This window comes from Capra hircus, chromosome 22, assembly GCF_001704415.2.
Source record: "Capra hircus breed San Clemente chromosome 22, ASM170441v1, whole genome shotgun sequence".
Classification (NCBI taxonomy): Eukaryota; Metazoa; Chordata; class Mammalia; order Artiodactyla; family Bovidae; genus Capra; species Capra hircus.
Genome location: NC_030829.1, coordinates 1,358,149 through 1,382,234, shown reverse-complemented (window position 1 = coordinate 1,382,234; position 24,086 = coordinate 1,358,149). Strand labels below are relative to the sequence as shown.

Genomic DNA, 24,086 nt, shown 5'->3' with positions numbered 1-24,086 from the left:
AGCCCAAAGTCAGGCAGGTTGATTCTTCTGGTTCCATTCATCTTTCTCAAGATTGCTTTGGCTATTCGAGTTTTTTTGTATTTTCATACAAATTGTGAAATTATTTGTTCTAGCTGTGTGAAAAATAGCGTTGGTAGCTTCATAGGGATTGCATTGAATCTATAGATTGCTTTTGGTAGTATACTCATTTTCACTATATTCATTCATCCAATCCATGAGCACGGTATATTTCTCCTTCTGTTAGTGTCCTCTTTGATTTCTTTCACAGTGTTTTATAGTTTTCTATGTATAAGTCTTTAGTTTCTTTAGGTAGATATATTCCTAAGTATGGGGTTCTAAAGGCAAGAATATTGAAGTGTTTTGCCATTTCCTTCTCCAGAAGTCTGACAGAATGTGGTCCACTGGAGAAGGGAATGGCAAACCACTTCAGTATTCTTGCCTTGAGAACCTCATGAACAGTATGAAAAGGCAAAATGATAGGATACTGAAAGAGGAACTCCCCAGGTCAGTAGGTGCCCAACACGCTACTGGAGATTAGTGGAGAAATAACTCCAGAAAGAATGAAGGGATGAAGCCAAAACAAAAACAATACCCTGTTGTGGATATGACTGGTGATAGAAGCAAGGTCCGATGCTGTAAAGAGCAATATTGCATAGGAACCCGGAATGTCAGGTCCATGAATCAAGGCAAATTGGAAGTGGTCAAACAAGAGATGGAAAGAGTGAACGTTGACATTCTAGGAATCAGCGAACTAAAATGGACTGCAATGGGTGAATTTAACTCAGATGACCATCATATCTACTACTGAGGGCAAGAATCCCTTAGAAGAAATGGAGTAGCCATCATGGTCAACAAAAGAGTCCGACATGCAGTATTTGGATGCAATCTCAAAAACGGCAAATGATCTCTGTTCGTCTCCAAGGCAAACCATTCAATATCACAGTAACCCAAATCTATGCCGCAATCAGTAATGCTGAAGAAGCTGAAATTGAACAGTTCTATGAAGAACTACAAGACCTTTTAGAACTAACACCCAAAAAAGATGTCCTTTTCATTCTAGGGGACTGGAATGCAAAAGTAGGAAGTCAAGAAATACCTGGAGTAACAGGCAAATTTGGCCTTGGAATATGGAATGAAGCAGGGCAAAGACTGGTCATAGCAAACACCCTCTTCCAACAACACAAGAGAAGTCTCTACACATGAACATCACCAGGTGGTCAACATCGAAATCAATTGATTATATTCTTTGCAGCCAAAGATGGAGAAGCTCTATACAGTGAACAAAAACAAGACCAGGTATGACCTAAATCAAATCCCTTATGATTATACAGTGGAAGTGAGAAATAGATTTAAGGGACTAGATCTGATAGAGTGCCTGATGAACTATGAAATGAGGTTTGTGACATTGTACAGGAGAAAGGGATCAAGACCGTTCCCAAGAAAAAAGAAATGTAAAAAGGCAAAATGGCTATCTGGGGAGGCCTTACAAATAGCTGTGAAAAGAAAAGAAGTAAAAAGCAAAGGAGTAAAGGAAAGATATAAGCATCTGAATGCAAAGTTCCAAAGAATAGTAAGAAGAGATAAGAAAGCCTTCTTCAGTGATCAATGCAAAGAAATAGAGGGAAACTATTGGAAATGGGAAACTATTGGAAATGGGAAAATATTTCCAGAATAGGAAAGACTACAGATCTCTTCAAGAAAATTAGAGATATCAAGGGAACTTTCATGCAAAGATTGGCTCGATAAAGGACAGAAAGGGTATGGACTTAACAGAAGCAGAAGATATTAAGAAGAGGTGGCAAGAATACACAGAAGAACTGTACAAAAAAGATCTTCATGACCCAGATAATAACGATGGTGTGATCACTCACCTAGAGCCAGACATCCTGGAATGTGAAGTCAAGTGGGCCTTAGAAAGCATCACTACGAACAAAGCTAGTGGAGGTGATGGAATTCCAATTGAGCTGTTTCAAATCCTGAAAGATGATGCTGTGAAAGTGCTGCACTCAATATGCCAGCAAATTTGGAAAACTAAGCAGTGGCCACAGGACTGGAAAAGGTCAGTTTTCATTCCAATCCCAAAGAAAGGCAATGCAAAAGAATGCTCAAACTACCACACAATTGCACTCATCTCACACACTAGTAAAATAATGCTCAAAATTCTCCAAGCCAGGCTTCAGCAATATATGAACCGTGAACTCCCTGATGTTCCAGCTGGTTCTAGAAAAGGCAGCGGAACAAGAGACCAAACTGCCAACATCTGCTGGATCATGGAAAAAGCAAGAGAGTTCCAGACACACATCTATTTCTCCTTTATTGACTATGCCAAAACCTTTGACTGTGTGGATCACAATAAACTGTGGAAAATTCTGAAAGAGATGGGAATACCAGACCACCTGACCTGCCTTTTGAGAAACCTATATGCAGGTCAGGAAGCAACAGTTAGAACTGGACATGGAACAACAGCCTGGTTCCAAACCCTGCTTATTTAACTTCTATGAAGGGTACATCATGAGAAATGCTGGACTGGAGGAAGCACAAGCTGGAATCAAGATTGCCGGGAGAAATATCAATAACCTCATATATGCAGATGACACCACACTTATGGCAGAAAGTGAAGAGGAACTAAAAAGCCTCTTGAAGAAAGTGAAAGAGGAGAGTGAAAAAGTTGGCTTAAAGCTCAACATTCAGAAAACGAAGATCATGGCATCCGGTCCCATCACTTTATGGGAAATAGATGGGGAAACAGTGGAAACAGTGACAGACTTTATTTTTGGGGGCTCCAAAATCACTGCAGATGGTGACTGCAGCCATGAAATTAAAAGACACTTACTCCTTGGAAGGAAAGTTATGACAAACCTAGATAGTATATTGGAAAGCAGAGATATTACTTTGCCAACAAAGGACCGTCTAGTCTAGGCTATGTTTTTTCCTGTGGTCGTGTATGGATGTGAGAGTTGGACTGTGAAGAAGGCTGAGCACTGAAGAATTGACACTTTTGAGCTGTGGTGTTGGAGAAGACTCTTGAGAGTCCCTTGGACTGCAAGAAGATCCAGCCAGTCCATTCTGAAGGAGATCAGCCTTGGAATTTCTTTGGAAGGAATGATGCTAAAGCTGAAACTCCAGTACTTTGGCCAACTCATGCAAAGAGTTGACTCATTGGAAAAGACTCTGATGCTGGGAGGGATTGGGGGCAGGAGGAGAAGGGGATGACAGAGGATGAGGTGGCTGGATGGCTTCACTGCCTCGATGGACTTGAGTCTGAGGGAACTTCAGGAGTTGGTGATGGACAGGGAGGCCTGGCATGCTGCGATTCATGGTGTCGCAGAGTCAGACACGACTGAGCGACCGAACTGAATTGAACTGAATGATTCTTTAGTATTTGAATCTTTTCCTCGTGATGATGAATGGAATTTTTTCCTTAATTTCTCTTTCTATTTTCTCATTATTTGTGTATAGGAATGCAAAGGATTTCTGTGTGTTTATTTTATATACTGCAACTTTACTATATTCATTTGTTAGCTCTAGTAATTTTCTGGAAGAATCTTTAGAGTTTTCTATATAGAGAACCATGTCATCTGCAAATAGTGAGAGTTTTACTTCTTCTTTTCTAATTTGGATTCCTTTTATTTCTTTTTCTGCTCTGATTGTTGTGGCCAAAACTTCCAAAACTATATAGAATAGTAGTGATGAGAGTGGTCATCCTTGTCTTGTTCCTGACTTTAGGGGAAATGCTTTCAATTTTTCACCATTGAGGACAGCAAGGAAACTCCACAATAAAGAGACCTCCAGAAACTCCCAGAATACGGAAAGGCCACCCCAAATACAGCAATATAAACAAGACGAAGAGGCAGAAAAATACCCAGCAGGTAAAGGAACAGGATAAATGTCCTCCAAACCAAACAAAAGAGGAAGTGATAGGGAGTCTACCTGATAAGAATTCCAAATAATGATAGTGAAAATTATCCAAAATCTTGAAAGCAAAATGGAATATCAGATAAATAGCCTGGAGACAACGATTGAGAAGATGCAAGAAAGGTTTAACAAGGACCTAGAAGAAATAAAAAAAGAGTCAATATATAATGAATAATGCAATAAATGAGATCAAAAAACACTCTGGAGGAAACCAACCTTAGAATAATGGAGGCAGAAGATAGGATAAATGAGGTGGAAGATAGAATGGTAGAAATAAACGAAACAGAGAGGAAAAAAGAAAAATGAATTAAAAGAAATGAGGACAGTCTCAGAGACCTCTGGGACAATGTCAAATGCCCCAATATTCGAATCATATGAGTTTGAGAAGAAGACAGAAAGACCATGAGAAAATACTTGAGGAGATAATAGTTGGAAACTTCCCTAAAATGGAGAAGGAAATAATCACCCAAGTCCAAGAAACCCAGAGAGTCCCAAACAGGGTAAACCCAAGGTGAAACACCGAGACACATTAAATCAAATTAACAAAGATCAAACACAAATAACAAATATTAAAAGCAGCAAGGGAAAAACAACAAATAACCCACAAGGGGATTCCCATAAGGGTAACAGCTGATCTTTCAAGAGAAACTCTTCAGGTCAGGAGGGAATGGCAGGACATACTTAAAGTGATGAAAGAAAATAACCTACAGCCCAGATTACTGTACCCAGCAAGGATCTCATTCAAATATGAAGGAGAAATCAAAAGCTTTACAGACAAGCCATAGCTGAGAGAATTCAGCACCACCAAACCAGCTCTCCAACAAATGCTAAAGGATATACTATAGACTGGAAACACAAAAAGAATGTATAAACTCGAACCCAGAACAATAAAGTAAATGGCAATGGGACCATACTTATCAATAATTACCTTGAACGTAAATGGGTTGAATGCCCCAACCAAAAGTCAAAGTCTGGCTCAGTTCAGTTCAGTTCAGTCACTCAGTCGTGTCTGAGTTTTTGCGACCCCATGAGTCGCAGCACGGCAGGCCTCCCTGTCCATCACCAACTCCCAGAGTTCACTCAGACTCACGTCCGTTGAGGCAGTGATGCCATCCAGCCATCTCATCCTCTGTCGTCCCCTTCTCCTCCTGCCCCAATCCCTCCCAGCATCAGAGTCTTTTCCAATGAGTCAACTCTTTGCATGAGGTGGCCAAAGTACTGGAGTTTCAGCTTTAGCATCATTCCTTCCAAAGAAATCCCAAGACTGATCTCCTCCAGAATGGACTGGTTGCAGCCCAAGGGATCTCCTTGTAGTCCAAGGGACTCTCAAGAGTTTTCTCCAACACCACAGTTCAAAAACATCAATTCTTCAGTGCTCAGCTTTCTTCACAGTCCAAGTCTCGCATCCATACATGACTACTGGAAAAACCATAGCCTTGACTAGACAGTCCTTTGTTGGCAAAGTAATGTCTCTGCTTTTCAATATGCTATCTAGGTTTGTCTGAATGGATACAGAAACAAGACCCCTATATATGTTGTCTACAAGAGACCCACCTTGAAACAAGGGACACATACAGACCGAAAGTGAAGGGCTGGAAAAAGATATTCCATACAAAGAGAGACCAAAAGAAAGCAGGAGTAGCACTACTCATATCAGATAAAATAGACTTTAAAACAAAGGCTGTGAAAAGGGACAAAGAAGGACACTACATAATGATCAAAGGACCAATCCAAGAAAAATATATAATAATTATAAATATATATGCATGCAGCATAAGAGTACCACAATATGTAAGACAAATGCTAGCAAGTATGAAAGGGGAAATTAACAATAGCAGAATAATAGTGGGAGACTTTTATACCCTACTCACACCTATGGATAGATTCAGCTAAACAGAAAATTAACAAGGAAACACAAACTTTAAAAGATACAATAGATCAGTTAGACCTAATTGGTATCTATAGGACATTTCACCCCAAAACAATGGGGTGAACTTCAGCTTTTTCTCAAGTGCACACGGAACCTTCTCCAGGATAGATCACATCCTGGGCCATAAACCTAGTCTCGGTAAACTCAAAAACATTGAAATCATTCCAAGCATCTTTTCTGAACACAATGCAGTAAGATTGGATCTCAGTTACAGGAGAAAAACTGTTTAAAATGCCAACATATGGAGGCTGAACAACACGCTGCTGAATAACCAACAAATCACAGAAGAAATCAAAAAAGAAATAAAAATTTGCATAGAAATGAATTAAAATGAAAACACAACAACCCCAAACCTGTGGGACACTGTACAAGCAGTGCTAAGGGGAAAGTTCATAGCAATCCAGGCATACCTCAAGAAACAAGAAAAAAGTCAAATAAATAACCTAACTCTACACCTAAAGCAACTAGAAAAGGAAGAAATGAAGAATCCCAGGGTTAGTAGAAGGAAAGAAATCTTAAAAATTAAGGCAGAAATAAATGCAAAAGAAACAAAAGAGACCATAGCAAAAATCAACAAAGCCAAAAGCTGGTTCTTTGAAAGATAAATAAAATTGACAAACCATTAGCCAGACTCATCAAGAAACAAAGGGAGAAAAATCAAATCAATAAAATAAGAAATGAAAGTGGAGAGATCACAACAGACAACACAGAAATACAAAGGATCAATAAGAGACTACTATCAGCAATTATATGCCAAAAAATGAACAATGTGGAAGAATGGACAAATTCTTAGGAAAGTACAACTTTCCAAAACTGAACCAGGAAGAAATAGAAAATCTTAACAGACCCATCACAAACACAAAAATTGAAACAGTAATCAGAAATCTTCCAGCAAACAAAAGCCCAGGTCCAGACGACTTCGCAGCTGAATTCTACCAAAAATTTAGAGAAGAGCTAACACCTATGCTACTCAAATTCTTCCAGAAAATTGCAGAGGAAGGTAATCTTCCAAACTTATTCTATGAGGCCACCATCACCCTAATACCAAAACCTGACAAAGATGCCACAAAAAAAAAAAAAAAAAAAGGAAGAAAACTACAGGCCAGTATCACTGATGAACATAGATGCAAAAATCCTTAACAAAATTCTAGCACTCAGAATCCAACAATACATTAAAAAGATCATACATCATGACCAAGTGGGCTTTATCCCAGGTATGCAAGAATTCTTCAATATCTGCAAATCAATCAATGTAATACACTACACTAACAAATGGAAAAATAAAAGCCATATGATTATCTCAATAGATGCAGAGAAAGTCTTTGACAAAATTCAACATCCACTTATGATAAAAACCCTCCAGAAAGCAGGAATAGAAGGAACATACCTCAGCATAATAAAAGCTATATATGACAAACCCACAGCAAACATTTTTTTTATTTAAAAAATAAAAAAAAAGAATACTCCCTAAATTAATTAATAGCACTCATTTTCCTCTGTTTACCCTAAATCCGCAGTGCTTCCATAACATGGACTAATGTCATAGCCCTTTATCACTTGCCATTAATATGCCCAGCCTTTGCCATTGAGTTCCTCTCATCTGGAATGATCACTTGGCTTCCTTGCATCCAACCCAAATCCAGCCTTTGTGGTTCAGCTTTAGTGTTTCTTCTCCAGAGCTTCTGAAAACCACATTGGTCTTCACAAGGCAGCTTTGTTTGTGTAAACTTATGTCTCACCACCCCATTTCATACTTCATTATTTAATTCATTGCCCTGTTTTATGTACATTATCCTATTTTCCCAGTTCACTTGCAATTCTCCTGAGGACCAGATGAATTCTGTGTCCTCTATGTTTCCTTGCATGGTGTTAACAAGCTGGGCAGATCATCATTGTATGTGAATTGAAAGGTTTACATTTCTGATTTGCAAAACCTTCTCACATCACAACATAGTAAGGGGCAAAAAAGATTTGCTGAAATATTATACATCAAAATACCAAACTGCAAGAAGTTCTGGAAAGTTTCTAGAATAAAAATAAATGTATCTGGGGCTCAAGCACAAGCCTAAGGAATTTTAGTCCTTGGCTTCTTCCATGGGCCCATCCTTTTGAGAATTCACAGTTCTTAGGCTGAAGGAGACTGTGTGACACAGACACTGGAAACCTGAAATGCTTTCTTCAAGGTTTAAATCAATGATAAGGCATGTCTGGTCATCTTAAAATGACTCTCTCGACCCCTACAGGCCACAATTCACATATGCTACTGTGCAGCTTTAAGCATCTTCCTCCTGTGAAATCTTTAGGATTTACTTAATAATTAAGTAGACTCTAAATAAGCTTTCTAAGAAATATTTGGGTTGAAAATTTCAGGCAGCCAAATTACTTCTATGCTCAGCCATATGAAAAACAATCCCATCTGAAGTCACTTGGAAGATAATACCAGGAAATCATTTTCAGCATTACAAGGCATATTAAGAAGTTCAGTTGAAGTAATCTGCTAGCTTGAATAAAAGAATTATAGAATGCTTAAGACTATCTGCATTGCCTCCTAACAGCACTGATGAGACATTTATTAAGTGAGTAAGCATCAAATCTTCCTACATTACACTGTTATAACAGATAGGTTATTAATTTTATCAGTTGTCACTAAAGCTGGGAAAATAAATTTCTAAGATTGAAAAAGGATGATTCACATGTTTTTCTAAAATGTAGCATTTATTGGCAATATAGAATCTGGAAAACTCAAAATGATTTGTATTTATAAATAGGCAATGCACATTAATGGAGTAATTATCAGTTGTTAATACAAAATGTAAGATATAAAATGCCAAGGACTCTTGAGAGTCTCTTGGACTGCAGGGAGATCAAACCAGTCAATCCTAAAGGAAATCCAGTCTTGAATATGCATTGGAAGGGCTGTTGCTGAAGCTGAAGCTCCAATACTTTGGTCACCTGATGCGAAGAGCCAACTCATTTGAAAAGACCCTGATGCTGGGAAACATTGAAGACAAAAGGAGAAGGGTTTGGCAGAGGGTGAGATGGTAATATAACATCATTGGCTCAATGGACATGAATCTGAGCAAACTCAGAAATAGTGGAGGACAGAGGAGCCTGGCTTGCTAAAGTCCATGGAGTCACAAAGAGTCAGACATGACTCAACGACTGAACGACAGCACCACCACCACAATAAAATGCAAAATGTATGCACTGAAGTACATATACAGCTCCATGAACTTACACATATATACCCACCCATGTGACAACCAACTGCATTAATACATAGCACATTTCCAGTCGAGAAGAAGGCTCCTGCCCACCTTTCCCAGTCAAACCCTACCACCTGCTACAGGTACTTATTGTCCTGATCTCTGTCACCACTGGTTAGATGTTTCGGCTGTGAAAATATGTGTAAGTGAAGATATACACTGTATATACTTTTGTGTCTGGCTTCTTTTCTCAAAACTTATCCATCTTGCTGTGCATATTCATAGCATGTTCTTTTTCATGTTTGGCAAAATTCCATTGGATAAGCACACCACAACATATTTATCTGTCCTCTGTCCATGGACATTGAGGTTTTTTTCAGTTTTTTATTATTATGAATAAATATGCTATGTACATTCTTGTACATGCCTTTTGGTGAACAGAAGTACTCATTTCTCTCGTGTGAGTATAGCCAAGACTGGGATTGTTGGCTCAAGAGTGAACCTATTTGTGAACTGCCAAAAGATTTTCTCAAGTGATTGAACAGTGATATATTTTAATTCATGAAGAGAGTTTGTGAATACAAGGTAAATACTATTGCATAGTCTAAATTGTGCCCTTTGTTTCTGGTTTATTAATATGAATCAACATGTTGAAAATATATTGTTTTACGTAGGCACAAAAAGTTGGCCAGCTCAAGTGCTGGTTGGAATTAAATGTGAAATGATTTTGAAAGTTCCATTTAGAAAGTTCAGCTTTACAAAAGGGTATTAAATAATTGGAACAGTAAGTTCTGACATTTAGTGAACTACTCTTCCCTTTACAGTATTGAGAATTAATGTTTGGAGATGAAAATTAATGGTAATTTAGGAAAATGTGTTAAGAAACATGTTTGTTTTGATCAAACATGAAGGCATTGTTCAAAGCATATACATGAAAAGGGATGATTTGAGCTAAAAATAATCTGTCATATGATTGTAGCTTTTTCCTCCTATGCCTGATAAAAATAACATTCTGATATCCCAGGCCCATACCATTGTTTTTCTGTATTTTTGTTTTGTTCTCATAAAGCTATAGAGCATTTTTTTTTCATGTGACCAGGAATTGTCTGCTTGCTTTCACTGTAATTTGCCTGCCCCTAACTTATAAGTTCTTTTGAAAGGAAGAAGGTGGGTCTTTATCTGTAGACAGGGATTGACAACTGAAGAGCACTAACTTTTCTGAGCAGAGACACACACAGAGGTTTCATGTCCTGCGACTCTGAATGTGGAATAACAGGTAATTCTGCTTTTTCTGTTCCAGTTATCTCAAGGATCTCCAGAACCAATTGAACCCAGCTTTTTCACAGCAGATTACCACTTATTGCATCATTCATTGGGTGGAAACAGCTTGTCCTCAAATGACCCAACAGGTAACAATCTTCAACACAGGAAATCTGGCTTTCAGGAAGAAATAGGTTATTTGGATCAACAGCTCTCCTTAAAAGGTTATCTTCAACTTAAAATGAAAAGAGAGCTTATTTTGATTATCTGTGGTGATAGTTGGAAGGGACATACAGTAGGAATCTAGAAATTCCCTCAGAGTTAATTTACCCACTTGTGACATCTTCCTCAATCGGTTATTAATACCATAAGCAAACAGAATCTGTGTGGGTAAATTGAATTTCTTTTTATTTCTTTGTATCTGATGATGGGAAATCAAATGCCCAAAGCATCCATGGACATAAAAAGCAGATATGCAGAATTTGAATAAAATGGAAAATTTGAAACTCACCTGAAGAATCCAAATCATATGTATTTGATTTGTGTGTGTGTGTGTGTGTGTGTGTGTGTGTGTAAAAACTTCATATAGGGAGGCAATATAACATAAGGATTAAAAGCACGTATTCTGTAAACCTGGCTGCCTACATTCAAATCTCAGCTAAACCACTGAGTAACTGATATTGAGAAAATTATTTGACCTCATTGAATCCCAGGTTTTTGCCTATAAAGTAGGAATAAAAATGGTACCTACATTTTAGGATTATAGCAAGGATCAGTTTAACTATGTAAAATTATGCTTAGCCAGTATGTAGGGACTCAGCGTAAGTACCTTCTTGTGATATTTGACCCCCAGAAGAGATCTTCAAGCTACTCTGAGGTTACAGAATTCCTAAGTAATTTTTGAATCCCTGTGAACTACAGTTGTATCTCTCAGTAGGGCAGAGAGATGTGAAGCTTATATGGTTAAATGAAAACTTTCCATCTCCTCAGCCAAAAAGAATGCTCAAGTCTGCTGTGCTTTTGTTGTTGCCTAATTTAGGCAAATCATGTCATGTATTAATTATCAAACTGTCCCTAAGTCTTGGACTCCTGGGATAAAGCTAACCTGGGTTGGTAGAATTTCGTTTAAAATAAACTGTTTATCTAAAGTCATTTGCTTTTACTTATTTTTAATCGTTAATTTTAATATTGCATTATTTTCAGGCATACAGCAAAGTGGTTCCTATATATATATACTGATATATATATATATATCAGTTCAGTTCAGTTGCTCAGTTGTGTCCGACTCTTTGAGACCCCATGAATCACAGCACGCCAGGCCTCCCTGTCCATCACCATCTCCCGGAGTTCACTCAGACTCACGTCCATTGAGTCAGTGATGCCATCCAGCCATCTCATCCTCTGCCGTCCCCTTCTCCTCCTGCCCTCAATCCCTCCCAGCATCAGAGTCTTTTCCAATGAGTCAACTCTTCACATGAGGTGACCAAAGTACTGGAGCTTCAGCTTTAGCATCTTCCTTCCAAAGAAATCCCAGGGCTAATCTCATTCAGAATGGACTGGTTGGATCTCCTTGCAGTCCAAGGGACTCTCAAAGAGTCTTCTCCAAAACCACAGTTCAGAGGCATCAATTCTTCGGTGCTCAGCCTTCTTCACAGTCCAACTCTCACATCCATACATGACTACTGGAAAAACCATAGCCTTGACTAGACGGACCTTAGTTGGCAAAGTTATGTCTCTGCTTTTGAATATGCTGTCTAGGTTGGTCATAACTTTTCTTCCAAGGAGTAAGCATCTTTTAATTTCATGGCTGCAGTCACCATCTGCAGTGATTTTGGAGCCCCCCCCAAAATAAAGTCTGACACTGTTTCCACTGTTTCCTTATCTATTTCCCATGAAGTATGTATATGTATGTATATATATATATATATTCTTTTTTCAGATTCTCCTTTTCCATTAAAAGTTATTACAAGATACTGAATATCCCAGTGCTATACAGTAAATTATTATTATTCATTTTTTATATAGTAGCATGCATGGGAGCTTCCCTGGTAGCTCAGCTGGTTAAGAATCTGCCTGCAGTGCAGGAGACCCAGGTTTTATCTCTGGGTCGGGAAGATTCCCTGGAGAGGGAAATGGCAAACCACTCCAGTATCCTTGCCTGGAAAATGCCATGGACAGAGGCGGCTGGTGGACTGCAGTTCATGGGTCGCAGAGTCAGGCATGACTAGTGACTAACACTGGGTCACTATGTATCTATTAATCCCATATCCCTAATATATCCCCCTTTCTTTCCCCTTTGGTAACCAGAGGCTTGTTTTCTATGTCTATGAGTCTGTTTCTATTTTGTAACTAAGTTATTTGTATTACTTTTTAGATTCCACATATAAGTGATATATAAAATTTGTGTTTCTGACTTACTTTATTTAGTATGATATGGTATATATACATATATATACACATATACATACATACATACAATGGAATATTACTTATAAAGAGGAATAAAATATTGCCATTTACAGCAACATGGATGGACCTAGAGATGATCATACTAAGTGAAGTCACCTACTTTTACAAGCATCCTCCAGGGCAGGTTGGTCAGTCACAGGCCAGACTTCTTACCACAGCAGACCTGCTGAGTGAGGAGCTCTGCTGAAAATCTCTCAGTGGCCTGAGAGGGAGTTGACAGGCTCTTCCAGAAGCTGGACGCCTCACCCCAGAGCAGACCAACTGAGTCCCTTGTCGTGGCAGAAGAGGCAAAAGCAAAGAGAGCAGAACCAAAGGGCACTTTGGGCAATGCCTTTAAGCTGGACTTGCAAAGCAAGCTGCTAGGACTCATATCATCATGAATCCTCTTAATCTTCAATCACTTTTCTCTTTCCTAAGTGGCAGGCCTCCACATGAGTAAGTGTGGATTGACTGGAGTGGAAACTTGTCAACGTTACTTTGGGTGGTGTCTGGGTAGGTCAATGTGCTAGTGTGTCATACTCATGACAAACCTCAAAAGAATTACTGTCCTCCAATTTCAAATGTATTTTCCTCCTGGCAACCATAGGAAATGGTCAGATCTTTGATATAGTCCGCTGGCTATTTCTGCCTTCCTCTGAGAATTTACTCTCTTTCTAGAACATATCTATTCTTTTTGTTGATGGATTGGGGGAGAGTTTCTTAAATTCTTTTTCTGACTTATCAGGAAATTTATGCTTAGAATCAGGAATTTATGCTTCACCTATCCTTAACACACACACCCCTAACTTAATTGGCCAATTTATACCATGAGCAATTCCTGTAAATCTTGTGTATTATATTGTGATCACCACTCTAAAAGCCAAGATAATTTGGAATGTGTTTGTAAGTACTCATTTTCATCACTAAGACACTGACCTGTTTTCATTGCACATGAGTTCTAATTGTCAGTACAACTGAAGAAAACATGAACCAAATGTCAGACTTTTTGTAATTTATCTGTTTCCAGGTCTACCCTCTAGCTTTGATTTGGAGGAGGGGATAACATATGAACAGATGCAGGTGAGGTTTTTGCACTGCCTCTGAATGATTTTATTTTGTTGTTTTTAATTCAATATTAACCTGACTTTTTTTTCAACTTTAGACTGTGATTGAAGAAGTCCTAGAGGAAAGTGGCTATTACAATTTTACTTCTAACAGGTAAGATCTAGAAATGTGAAAGTTCAATATAGAACATTGGATTTAATTTCTCTATCCTTGATTCCAGAGGTCCCTCCCACCTTTTGTTTTAAACACTTAAAAAAATATAAATTTATTTATTTTAATTGGAGGTTAATTACTTTACGGTATTGTATTGGTTTTTTGTAAAATAGCTTGGCTCAGAATGATACAACCGTGGGTAGAATGTATGTTCTCCATCTTTCGTATGGGTGCAGCTGCTGTATTCTTAGTTGGAAAAGAGTGATAGCTTAGTAGTAATTTACTCCCATAAAAAAATGAACATAATGAAATGGAAAAGTATTTCTACATTAAAAAAAATTAAACATTTGTCCCATATTGGAAGAACTGTAAACTCAAATTTCCATAGCTAAAACCTACCCATTATTTGTATAGAATGCAAGGGGGAAAATCCACCTAAACAAAGGATCACTTCTGGTGAATTTAAGATATGTTTGTGGGAGAAGGATTTATTGTTATGTGTTCCCTTTTGCTTACCCTAAATAAGAAACTTCAATTTACTGGGGCTGTGTGTTATCTTCTAAAATAATCATCATTGGTGCTCTGAAAATATACTCTATCAACTTCATTCAACTCTGGATTTCTGCATTTGTACCGTTGGGCACAGTTTGGGGCAAAAAGATTTACGTACAATTAGTTTATTTGAGAGGCAATCCCAAGAAACTCTGCTAGGGGATTGAAGAAATAATTCAATAAAGCCTTCATTTTCAAGCAAGTTACCATTGTGGTGCGTGGAGCTCGATCACACTGTGGAAGTCTGAGAGCCAGTGGAGAGCATGTGCTTCAGTTCTCCCACTCGTAGACTGAGGAACCTGGGCTGGTATTTTTTTTTAATTTTTATTTTTACTTTATTTTGCTTTACAATACTGTGTTGGTTTTGCCATACATTGACATGAATCAGCCACAGGTGTACATGAGTTCCCAATCCTGAACCCCCCCTCCCACCTCCCACCTCATATCATCTCTCTGGATCATCCCCGTGCATTTATCTCTAATTTCTGTTAGTCATTTTTTGAGTACTTTTCCCCCAGGAGATGTTAGTTACCTGGCATTTCTGGCCTTCTGTAAAGGTGGACACAGCAGATTCTAGACGTCAGAGAAATCCTCAGGAAAAGAAATTCAGGTGTTGGGAATTGGGCACCAGGTTGGCATGTTTGAACTTAAAAAAAATTTTATTTTAATTGTAGGCTAATTACTTTACAATATTGTATTGGTTTTGCCATACATCAACATGAATCTGCCACGGGTGCACTGAAGTACTTTGAATGTGGGGGTATGAACATTGATTTTGTCTGCTGTAAATGAGCTGGCCACTCATAACAGAATCACCACATTGGACCATGAGTAACCACTTACATGTCCTATATGACCAAAACTGCTTTAGGAGGCATGGTTCTATGGAGTTTATTTTTCCTAACTAGCCCTTTCTACCTGGATGAACTGCCTTCCTGTCTAGCTAATGAAGCTATCTGGTGACCACTATTTAAATTATCCTAGAAATCTTCCCCAAAGATAACTGTTAGCCATGGAAAGAGAAAGAGGTCTCAAGAACAACCTATCGAGATCATTATATGGAAATTAGATTCATTTTTGAGGTTAGTTTAGTCTCCAACCTTTTTTCCCTCCCTGTTTCAGTGAATTACTCTATGAATCACGCATAAAATTATTCACCTGCTTGCTCTTTTGGCTTGATATATTTCCAAAATACTATCTTTGTATGTTTAGTTCTGTGATGATTTGTAACTGCAGATAAATGATGAGTTATTCTTATTTACCAAAGGTATGTTGTTGGTAGAAATCACCATATCCATAATCACTCACCTCCTCCCATCCCTGGAGAGATTTTGAATGTCTTTCTTTCCTCTTGATCTGAGTAGACCCAGCCTTCCATGGATAATACAAATGTCTCCATTCTTTACGCTTGGCAGCTTATTATTTCAAGTACCTTGGCTTGTAATGGGGCAAAAGTTATACTAATCACTTTTTAAATCTGCATTTTCTCAAAGACTCAGGATCATGGGCAATGAATATTTCAAATTTTTCAGGAAGTTAACTAATTATAATGAAAAACCAGCTGTGTCAGGAACTTAGGAAAGCTCTTACAAGAGCTCTTTTCTTTTTTTAGAATAATTTCAGTCTTATTTTAAAATTTATTTTTATCCTTTTCAATTCTACTATTATTAAGTTTTAAAAAAAATCAAACATTGGGACTTTCCTGGTGATCCAGCGGCTGAGAATCTGCCTACCTATGCAGGGAACCCAGGTTCAGTCCCTGGTTTGGGAAGACTTCCCATGCCACAGGGCAACTAAGCCTGCCTGCCACAGCTACTGAAGCCCACGTGCCCTGGAGCCTGTGCTCTGGAACCAGAGAAGCCACCGCAATGAGAACACGGCACACCACAACTAGAGAGTAGCCCCCACTCGCTGCAACTAGAGAAAGTCTGTGTATAGCAACGAAGACTAGCGCAGTCAATAAATAAACAAATAATTTTAAAAACTCAGCATTACTTCTACTTCTAAAGACATATTCGTGTACTAAAAGAACTTGTAGATTTTCTTCTTATGGTAAATCGATAATAAGATGCTGTGCTGTATTTAGTCACTCACTTGTCTCCAACTCTTTGAGACCCCATGGACTGTAGCCCACCAGGCTTCTCTGTCCATGGGGATTCTCCAGGCAGGAATAGTGGCATGAATTTCAACTCCCTCTTCCAGGGGATCTTCCCAACCCAGGGACTGCACCCAGATCTCCCACATTGCAGGTGAATTCTTTACCATCTGAGCCACTAGGGAAGCCCAAGAATACAGGAGTGGGTATCCTATCCCTTCTCCAGAGGATCTTCCTGACCCAGGAATCAAACTGGGGTCTTCTGCATTGCAGGCAGGTTCTTTACCAGGTGAGCTACCAGGGAAGTCCAGATGTTAAGATACCTGATATCAAAGGTGAAAAGTTATTTATGGCTATTTTTGGAATTGTGACTAGAATACAAAGATACTTAAACGATCAAGTTAAAGCAATATATGATGGAAATGACATCAAATTTTCTTAAAATGCTCCAAATTAAAATGAATCATCTACTCAGAAATCTGTATAATCATGATACTCCCTTTTCAGTTTCTAATAGCAGTGATAGAATATATAATTGGGGGAAAGAGTTTTCATGCTTTACTAGTAAAAATAACCCTGAGTTATGCTTAGCGCCATTACTTGTTTACTGATATTCCCAATTAATTTCCAAGAAATAAGTCAGGCTCCACATGGAAAGACCTAGCACTTCATAAACTGAAAATGCTCATAATTCAAAATATCAATCAAATTAGCTGTGGCAGTCATGATTTTTCCATAGCAAAGGGTGAGAGTGAAAGTAGTTCAGTCGTGTCTGACTCTTTGCAACCCCATGAACTATACAGTCTGTGGAATTCTCCAGGCCAGAATACTGGAGTGGGTAGCCTTTCCCTTCTCCAGGGGATCTTCCCAACCCAGGGATCCAACCCAGGTTTCCTCCATTGCAGGCAGATTCTTTACCAGCTGAGCCACAAGGGAAGCCCAAGAATACTGGAGTGGGTAGCCTATCCCTTCTCTAGCGGATCTTCCCGACCCAGGAATTGAACTGGGGTCTTGGATTCTTTACCAACTATCAAAGGGTAGTGGGTGCTAAATATCACAGAACATGTAGAGGTAATTAGAATCAATACTTAGAATCAATAGAGTCTGCTTTCCCAAATAGGTTTTGTAAACATGCAGTAATATCAAAGATGACAATAGATATTCCCTGAGAAATAAAGTTTCATGACCAAATATATTTGGGAAATCCTAAATGTACATTTTTCTATTTTGGGAGAATGTTGACACACATGACTATATTGAAGACTTTGAGATATGCTATAGGAAAGAAGTCTGTTTATCTTGTTTACCCTAAGGATTCTTCAAATTTTACCTGGAACACAAGTTAAGATAGCCTTCCTTAGAATGTGGTTTGAAAAATGAAACATTGTTTTAACTACTCCACCAGTATCTACTCAGGTCTGCTATTGTTATCATCATCTTAATCTTCATCATGGTCACCATTGCAAAATATTATTAAGTGATCTTGATTAATGGCCATGCAGAGAGAATTACATACGTAAGTCCTGTATTATTCAAGTTTACAACTTAAGACTGTCAGTCAAACCTATACACATGTCTGCAAAGCATCAAGACAGCAATTAAAGCACTAAGCCAAGATGTGGCACGTATCTGCTTAGATTACAGGGTCCATGTTTAGTTAGAAATAGAAAGATGCCATTCTCGGGCTGAAAGTCTCAGAAGGCCATTATCTAGCTACTAGCTTTCTTTGGGGAAGATACATAGAAGTGTTTAAATAATGGTGAGGCTTCTTGGGCAGGGGGTAGGAAGACTATCTCAGGCACAGCATGCTGCATTAGTTAAAGAAAGAGGTAACAGAAACAGCCACAGGGAGCCCTAACACAAATGAGGGATTTGGGGAGGGGAAGTAGGACTGAGTTGAGAGTGCAATGAAAATAAAACAAGGTCAAAACAACCTCGGCCAGCTTTGAAAAGTGAAAGTGAAAAGTGTTGGTCGCTCAGTCATATCCAGCTCATTGCAATCCCATGGACTGTAGCCCACCAGTCTCCTGTGTCCATGGAATTCTCCAGGCAAGAATACTGGAGTGGGTAGCCATTCCCTTCTCCAGGGCATCTTCCCACCCAGGGATTGAACCTCGGTCTCCTGCACTGCAGGCAGATTCTTTATCATTTGAGCCACCAGGGAGACCCAGGAAAGCCCTAGGAGGGCTCTGTTTGTGGTCATTTGCAGGGTTGTATGATTAAATATATTTCTGTTGTTCAATTGCTCAGTTGTGCCCAAAGCTTTGTGACCTCATGGACTGCAGCACGCCAGGCTTCCCTGTCCATCACCATCTCCTGGAGTTAGCTCAAACTCATGTCCATTGAATTGGCGGTGCCATCCAACCATCTCATCTGCTGTTGTCCCCTTCTCATCTTGCCTTCAATATTTCCCAGTATCAGAGTCTTTTCCAATGAGTTGGCTCTTTGCATCAGGTGGCCAAAGTATTGGAGCTTCAGCTTCAGCAGCTGTCCTTCCAATTCAGGGTTGGTTTCCTTTAGGACTGACTGGCTTGATCTCCTTCCTGTCCAAGGTGTTCTCAAGAGTCTTCTCCAGTACCACAGTTTGAAAGCATAAATTCTTTGGCACTTGGCCTTCTTTATGGTCTAATCCATACATGACTACTGGAAAAATAATAGCTTTGACTATAAAGACCTTTGTCAGTAAAATGATGTCTCTGCTTTTTAATACATTGTCTAGGTTTGTCATAGCTTTTCTTCTTAGCAAGTATCTTTCAATTTCATGACTATACCCTCTGTCCACAGCAATTTTGGAGTCCAAGAAAATAAAGTCTGTCACTGTTTCTGTTTTTCCCCATCTCTCTAGTTCTTCCCTTTCTGCCTCTGGGGTCATGTTATCTTCATATCTTAAGTTATTGATATTCCTCTCAGCAATCTTGATTCCAGCTTCTGATTCATCCAGCCCAGCATTTTTCATCATGTACTCTGCATATAAGTTAAATAACCAGGGTGACAATATACAGCCTTAATATATTCCTTTCCCAATTTTGAACCAGTCTGTTGTTCCACATCTGGTTCTAATTGTTGCTTCTTGACCTGCCTACAGGTTTCTCAGGAGGCAAGTAAAGTGGTCTGGTATTCCCATCTCTTTTAAGAATTTTCCACAGTTTGATGTGATCCACACAGTCAAAGACTTTAGCATAGTCAATGAAGCAGAAGTAGATGTTTTTCTAGAATTCTCTTCCTTTTTCTATGACGCAACAGATGTTGGCAATTTGATCTCTGGTTTTTCTGCCTTTTCTAAACCCAGCTTGAACATCTGGAAATTGTTGGTTTCATGTACTGTTGAAGTCTAGCTTGAAAGATTTTGAGCACTACCTTGCCAGATTGTGAAATGAGAACAACTGTATGGTAGTTTGAACATTCTTTGGCATTATTCTTCTTTAGGATTGGAATGAAAACTGCCCTTTTCCAGTACTGTGACCACTGCTGAGTTTTCCAAATTTCCTGGCATATTGAATGCAGTACTTTCACAATATCATATTTTAAAATTTGAAATAGCTCAGTTGGAATTCCATCACCTCCACTAGCTTTGTTCATAGTAACGCTTCCTAAGGCACACTCAACTTCACACTCCAGGTTGTCTGGCTCTAGGTGAGTGGTCACACTATCTTGATTATCTGGGTCATTAAGATCTTTTTTTGGTATAGGTCTTCCATGTATTCTTGTCAACTGTTCTTATATCTTCTGCATCTGTTAGATCCGTACCATTTCTGTCCTTTATTGTACCCATCTTTGCATAATATATTGCACAAAAATATATTTTATACACATTAATATTTAGCTTTCTCACCAGAATGATACCACCTAGCTTGCGTTAATCATATCACTGTTGTTATGAGAGTAAAACTGTTCAGTTTTGCGGGTGAATAGAGAATGAGCATATCATTCAGGGCCTGGCAGGCTGCAGTCCATGGGGTTACAAATGTTTGGACATGACTGAGTGACTAAGCCCAACGCAGCACAGCACACATTAATATTTTATTTTTTAACAATGAAATATGTGTTGTGGTAAAAGGAAATTATTGATTCAACTTGCTTTGCTTTAAAATAGGAATTAAATGTACAAGCTACTTTGGATAGGCTTTAATTTTTCCACTATAGAGTTATCAGTTACTATTAAGCTTATAATTTGAGAAAGACAATGTCAGCACTGAACTTAAGCAAAAGGCAGGTTTCTAAAAATCTCCCCACTTTATGCTTAGAATCACCATTTTATTCATTTATTTGCTTGTATACCTGAGCTACTGCTTTTGAAATTGAATGTGTGAACTAAAATATTTGAGATTGTAGAGAAAATCTTTCTACTTCTGAATGTTCTAGGTATCACTCCTATCCATGGAGGACCAAGAATTATCCAACCAAAAGATGAAAGTATTGCACTTTAAATGGACCTGGTTTTCCCAGTGAAGGTCAAGTTCTGGACTGAAAGCTCTACTGGAAAGATGCCCAAGGATTGGGTGATACTCCAAGAGTATGGAAGAGAAAAGATCAGTATGCCACAGTGCCTGCGGGACCTCTTTCTGGAGATCCAGTGCTTGAGGCTGCCTCCTTGGGGTACACAGATACAGGATAGTGGGGCTTCCAGTGTACTCCTGGGAGAAACTGCTCGAGTATTCATCTATGAGAAAAAAAGTCGCTCCTTGACTTTCCTCCAAGTTAAAAACAAAACAAAACAATGACATATTTTTCAAAGAAATACTTTTTACTTAGAATTGCTAAAACTGTTTAAAGGCACCTAGCTTTCTATGTATAAAAGACAGTTATAGATAAAGACAATTATAGAACTCAGAACAGTAATATTGGGTAATTCACTGTCTCCATCAATTTTTTAATTGTAAAAGAAATTCAGAATATGTGATTGAAATATTGTGTAGTTTTATTTGTTTGTTTTACTGAAAGGATTGCTTTTCCCTTAACCATGTGGGTGCTAGTGATCTTGAACCATGATATAGTGTGGACAGTATTTGTGACCTTGCATGGCCTCTGGGAATACCTGTCAGATTGTCAGATTTAAGTTAGACCAGTAGGATGTATGGATGTACAGTATGTGTACGTGTGTGTGTGTGTGTGTGTGTGTGTGTGTGTGTAGGGGTAAGACGGAGGTTTAGATTAGGCTAATGCTTTGCTGCTAATCACACTCATAGTGTCTTTAGAGCACTTTGAAGAGTCATAGAATCTATGAAAGAGATGTAATATTGCATATTCTAAGTCTCTAGCTAAAATTACCTATATTGCTTTTAACTTTTTATTGTTTGAGAATTTGAAATGAAAATACGTTATATAATAAAATATACGTTTCTTTTTTATTCATTGAGATGTCTCTAGAAAAGAGAACTCAGAATGCCAAAACAGTGTCCCATTCCTGTGTGGGGATAATTTATGGGGAAAATTCTCATAGATTCTTACGGGGCTAAAAAGTCTCTTCTACTGACTTCTTATAACTGGTGTAACGTCAACAAATTATCATCAAGTCAGACTATGCTTCTAACTATTTAAGGAATTTTTTAGTTAATCAATTTGTTCAGTGTCTTTGTCTGTCCTGGGTCTTCACTGCTGCACTCAGTCCTTCTCTAGCTGCAGCAAGTAGGGACTACTCTCTAGTTGTGGTGCACAGGCTTTTCATTGCAGTGGCTTCTCTTGTTGCAGGGCATGGGTTCTAGGGCACGGGAGCTTCGGTAGTTTCAGCTCACTGGCTCTATAGTGTGGACTCAGCAGTTGTGGTACCTGGGCTTAGTTGCTCCATGATCTTCTTGGACTAGGAATCCAATCAGTGTCCCCTGCATTGCAACGTGGTCTCTTAACCACTGGACCACAAAAGAAGCTCTTCAAGGAATGTTTTAAATCTAAATAATTAGTCATCTAAAGCTGGAATTATGCTTTTTATTTACTCCTAAATTCTAGCTTCCCTGATGGCATAGACGGTAAAGAGTCTGCCTGCAATGCGGGAGACCCGGGTTCAATCCCTTGATCAGGAAGATACCCTGGAGTAGGAAATGGCACCCCACTCCAGTACTCTTGCCTGGAAAATCCCATGGACAGAGGAGCCTGGTAGGCTACAGTCCATGGGGTCGCAAAGAGTTGGACATGATAGAGCAACTTCACTTTCCTTTCTATCTTATTTACATTGATATATTTTTAGTATGATCAAATAAAGTTTAGTACTGTGGTTGAAACACAAATATCTTTTGGGGAAAGATATGGGGAAATCTCTTAATGTGAATCCATATTATTTTTATAATTAGTGTATTTAGTACTTAAATTATATCCAATTCTCTTTAACTAGTGCCTTTGAAAATTGCCAATGATCCTTTTCTTTAAGCCAAATTCATAATTTCAAAGACACTGTAATTAACAGTAACAAGTGAGAATACAGCAATAAGAAATTTCAGTTTTAGCTTTCAATCAAATTAATCTACATGTGAAATTTACATATGAAATCAAAAGATTATGATAGTGTTGATTTAAACCAGAAACAAATTGCATTTCTATTCCAGCTTAATTTGAACCTGCACAATTATTTTTTATCTCTTTCTTCATGTATGGAATGGGCACATGCCTTTGTTGTACAAGAGGCACAGGCCTAGAGGAGAATAAATTTTCATTGTGACAGAAGTCAGTACCTAGAGATAAACCAAGATGTAGGGTGAAAGTTTGAACTGTAAAGTCCTTCTACAAAGGTATAGAAAAGATTAGTATTCAGAGGTCACACCTTGGTAAGAGAAGAGAAGTTGTTTATTTGAAGATGTTTTTAAATGCATATAGTTGATGTTACTGACCAGAAAGGGAGCAAAATATTCTTCCTATCATACTAACTCTTCTAGACCATAAAAATGGCATTTATTATGCTAGAAGTTAGCGAGAATGAACAAAAATAAGCAAATGAATGCCTTTTTCAACAGCAGTGTTAGGCCCATCAACTCTAAGCTGATAGATGCATTCTTTTGCCAAAATAGTATATTCTTAAACTACCACAGTCACTGAATCAGAAATCGCCCAGTGCAAGACCAAGACTTTAAAAGGGTAGACGGTTGTAAAGGAAGCATTTTGTGCAGGGGGCCACATCTCAGCAGTAAGGTTAGCAAAGAAGGACCTTTCCCAATAAAAACAAGAAGCGTCCTTCTGTTTTGACTATCTAAACTGTCTTTTAGTGCAAAGAGATTGTCACTTGAACTTAAGAGGTCTCAATCTTTTCCTGATTACATTTACATTTTTTCTCTTCCTTTTATATAATTTTAAAATGATATGTTGTGTAATGAAATCCCTGTGAGTTCAGCTAATATTCACTGAATATTTGTATGAGACAATATGAATCAGTTTTCTCAGGTCATCTTTATATGCAAATGCTTCAGTTCATTATGTGTTGATCCACCAGGTCTACCTGAATATGTGTACTTGAAATTGTCATTTCATTTTTAAAAGC

The 24,086-nt window shown here is 38.4% G+C and overlaps 1 protein-coding gene across 1 annotated transcript in view; it reads left to right on the top strand.

Annotated features, from left to right (window-relative positions):
- The window catches only part of NEK10 (NIMA related kinase 10), a 290,322-nt gene extending 267,667 nt beyond the window's left edge, over positions 1–22,655 (top strand). The window contains exons 35-38 of the mRNA XM_018038472.1: positions 10,352–10,460; positions 13,787–13,839; positions 13,922–13,977; positions 20,987–22,655. Of these exons, the coding sequence (XP_017893961.1) occupies positions 10,352–10,460; positions 13,787–13,839; positions 13,922–13,977; positions 20,987–21,035 (267 nt within the window). The 3' untranslated portion in view covers positions 21,036–22,655. The remainder of the gene's footprint in view (positions 1–10,351; positions 10,461–13,786; positions 13,840–13,921; positions 13,978–20,986) is intronic.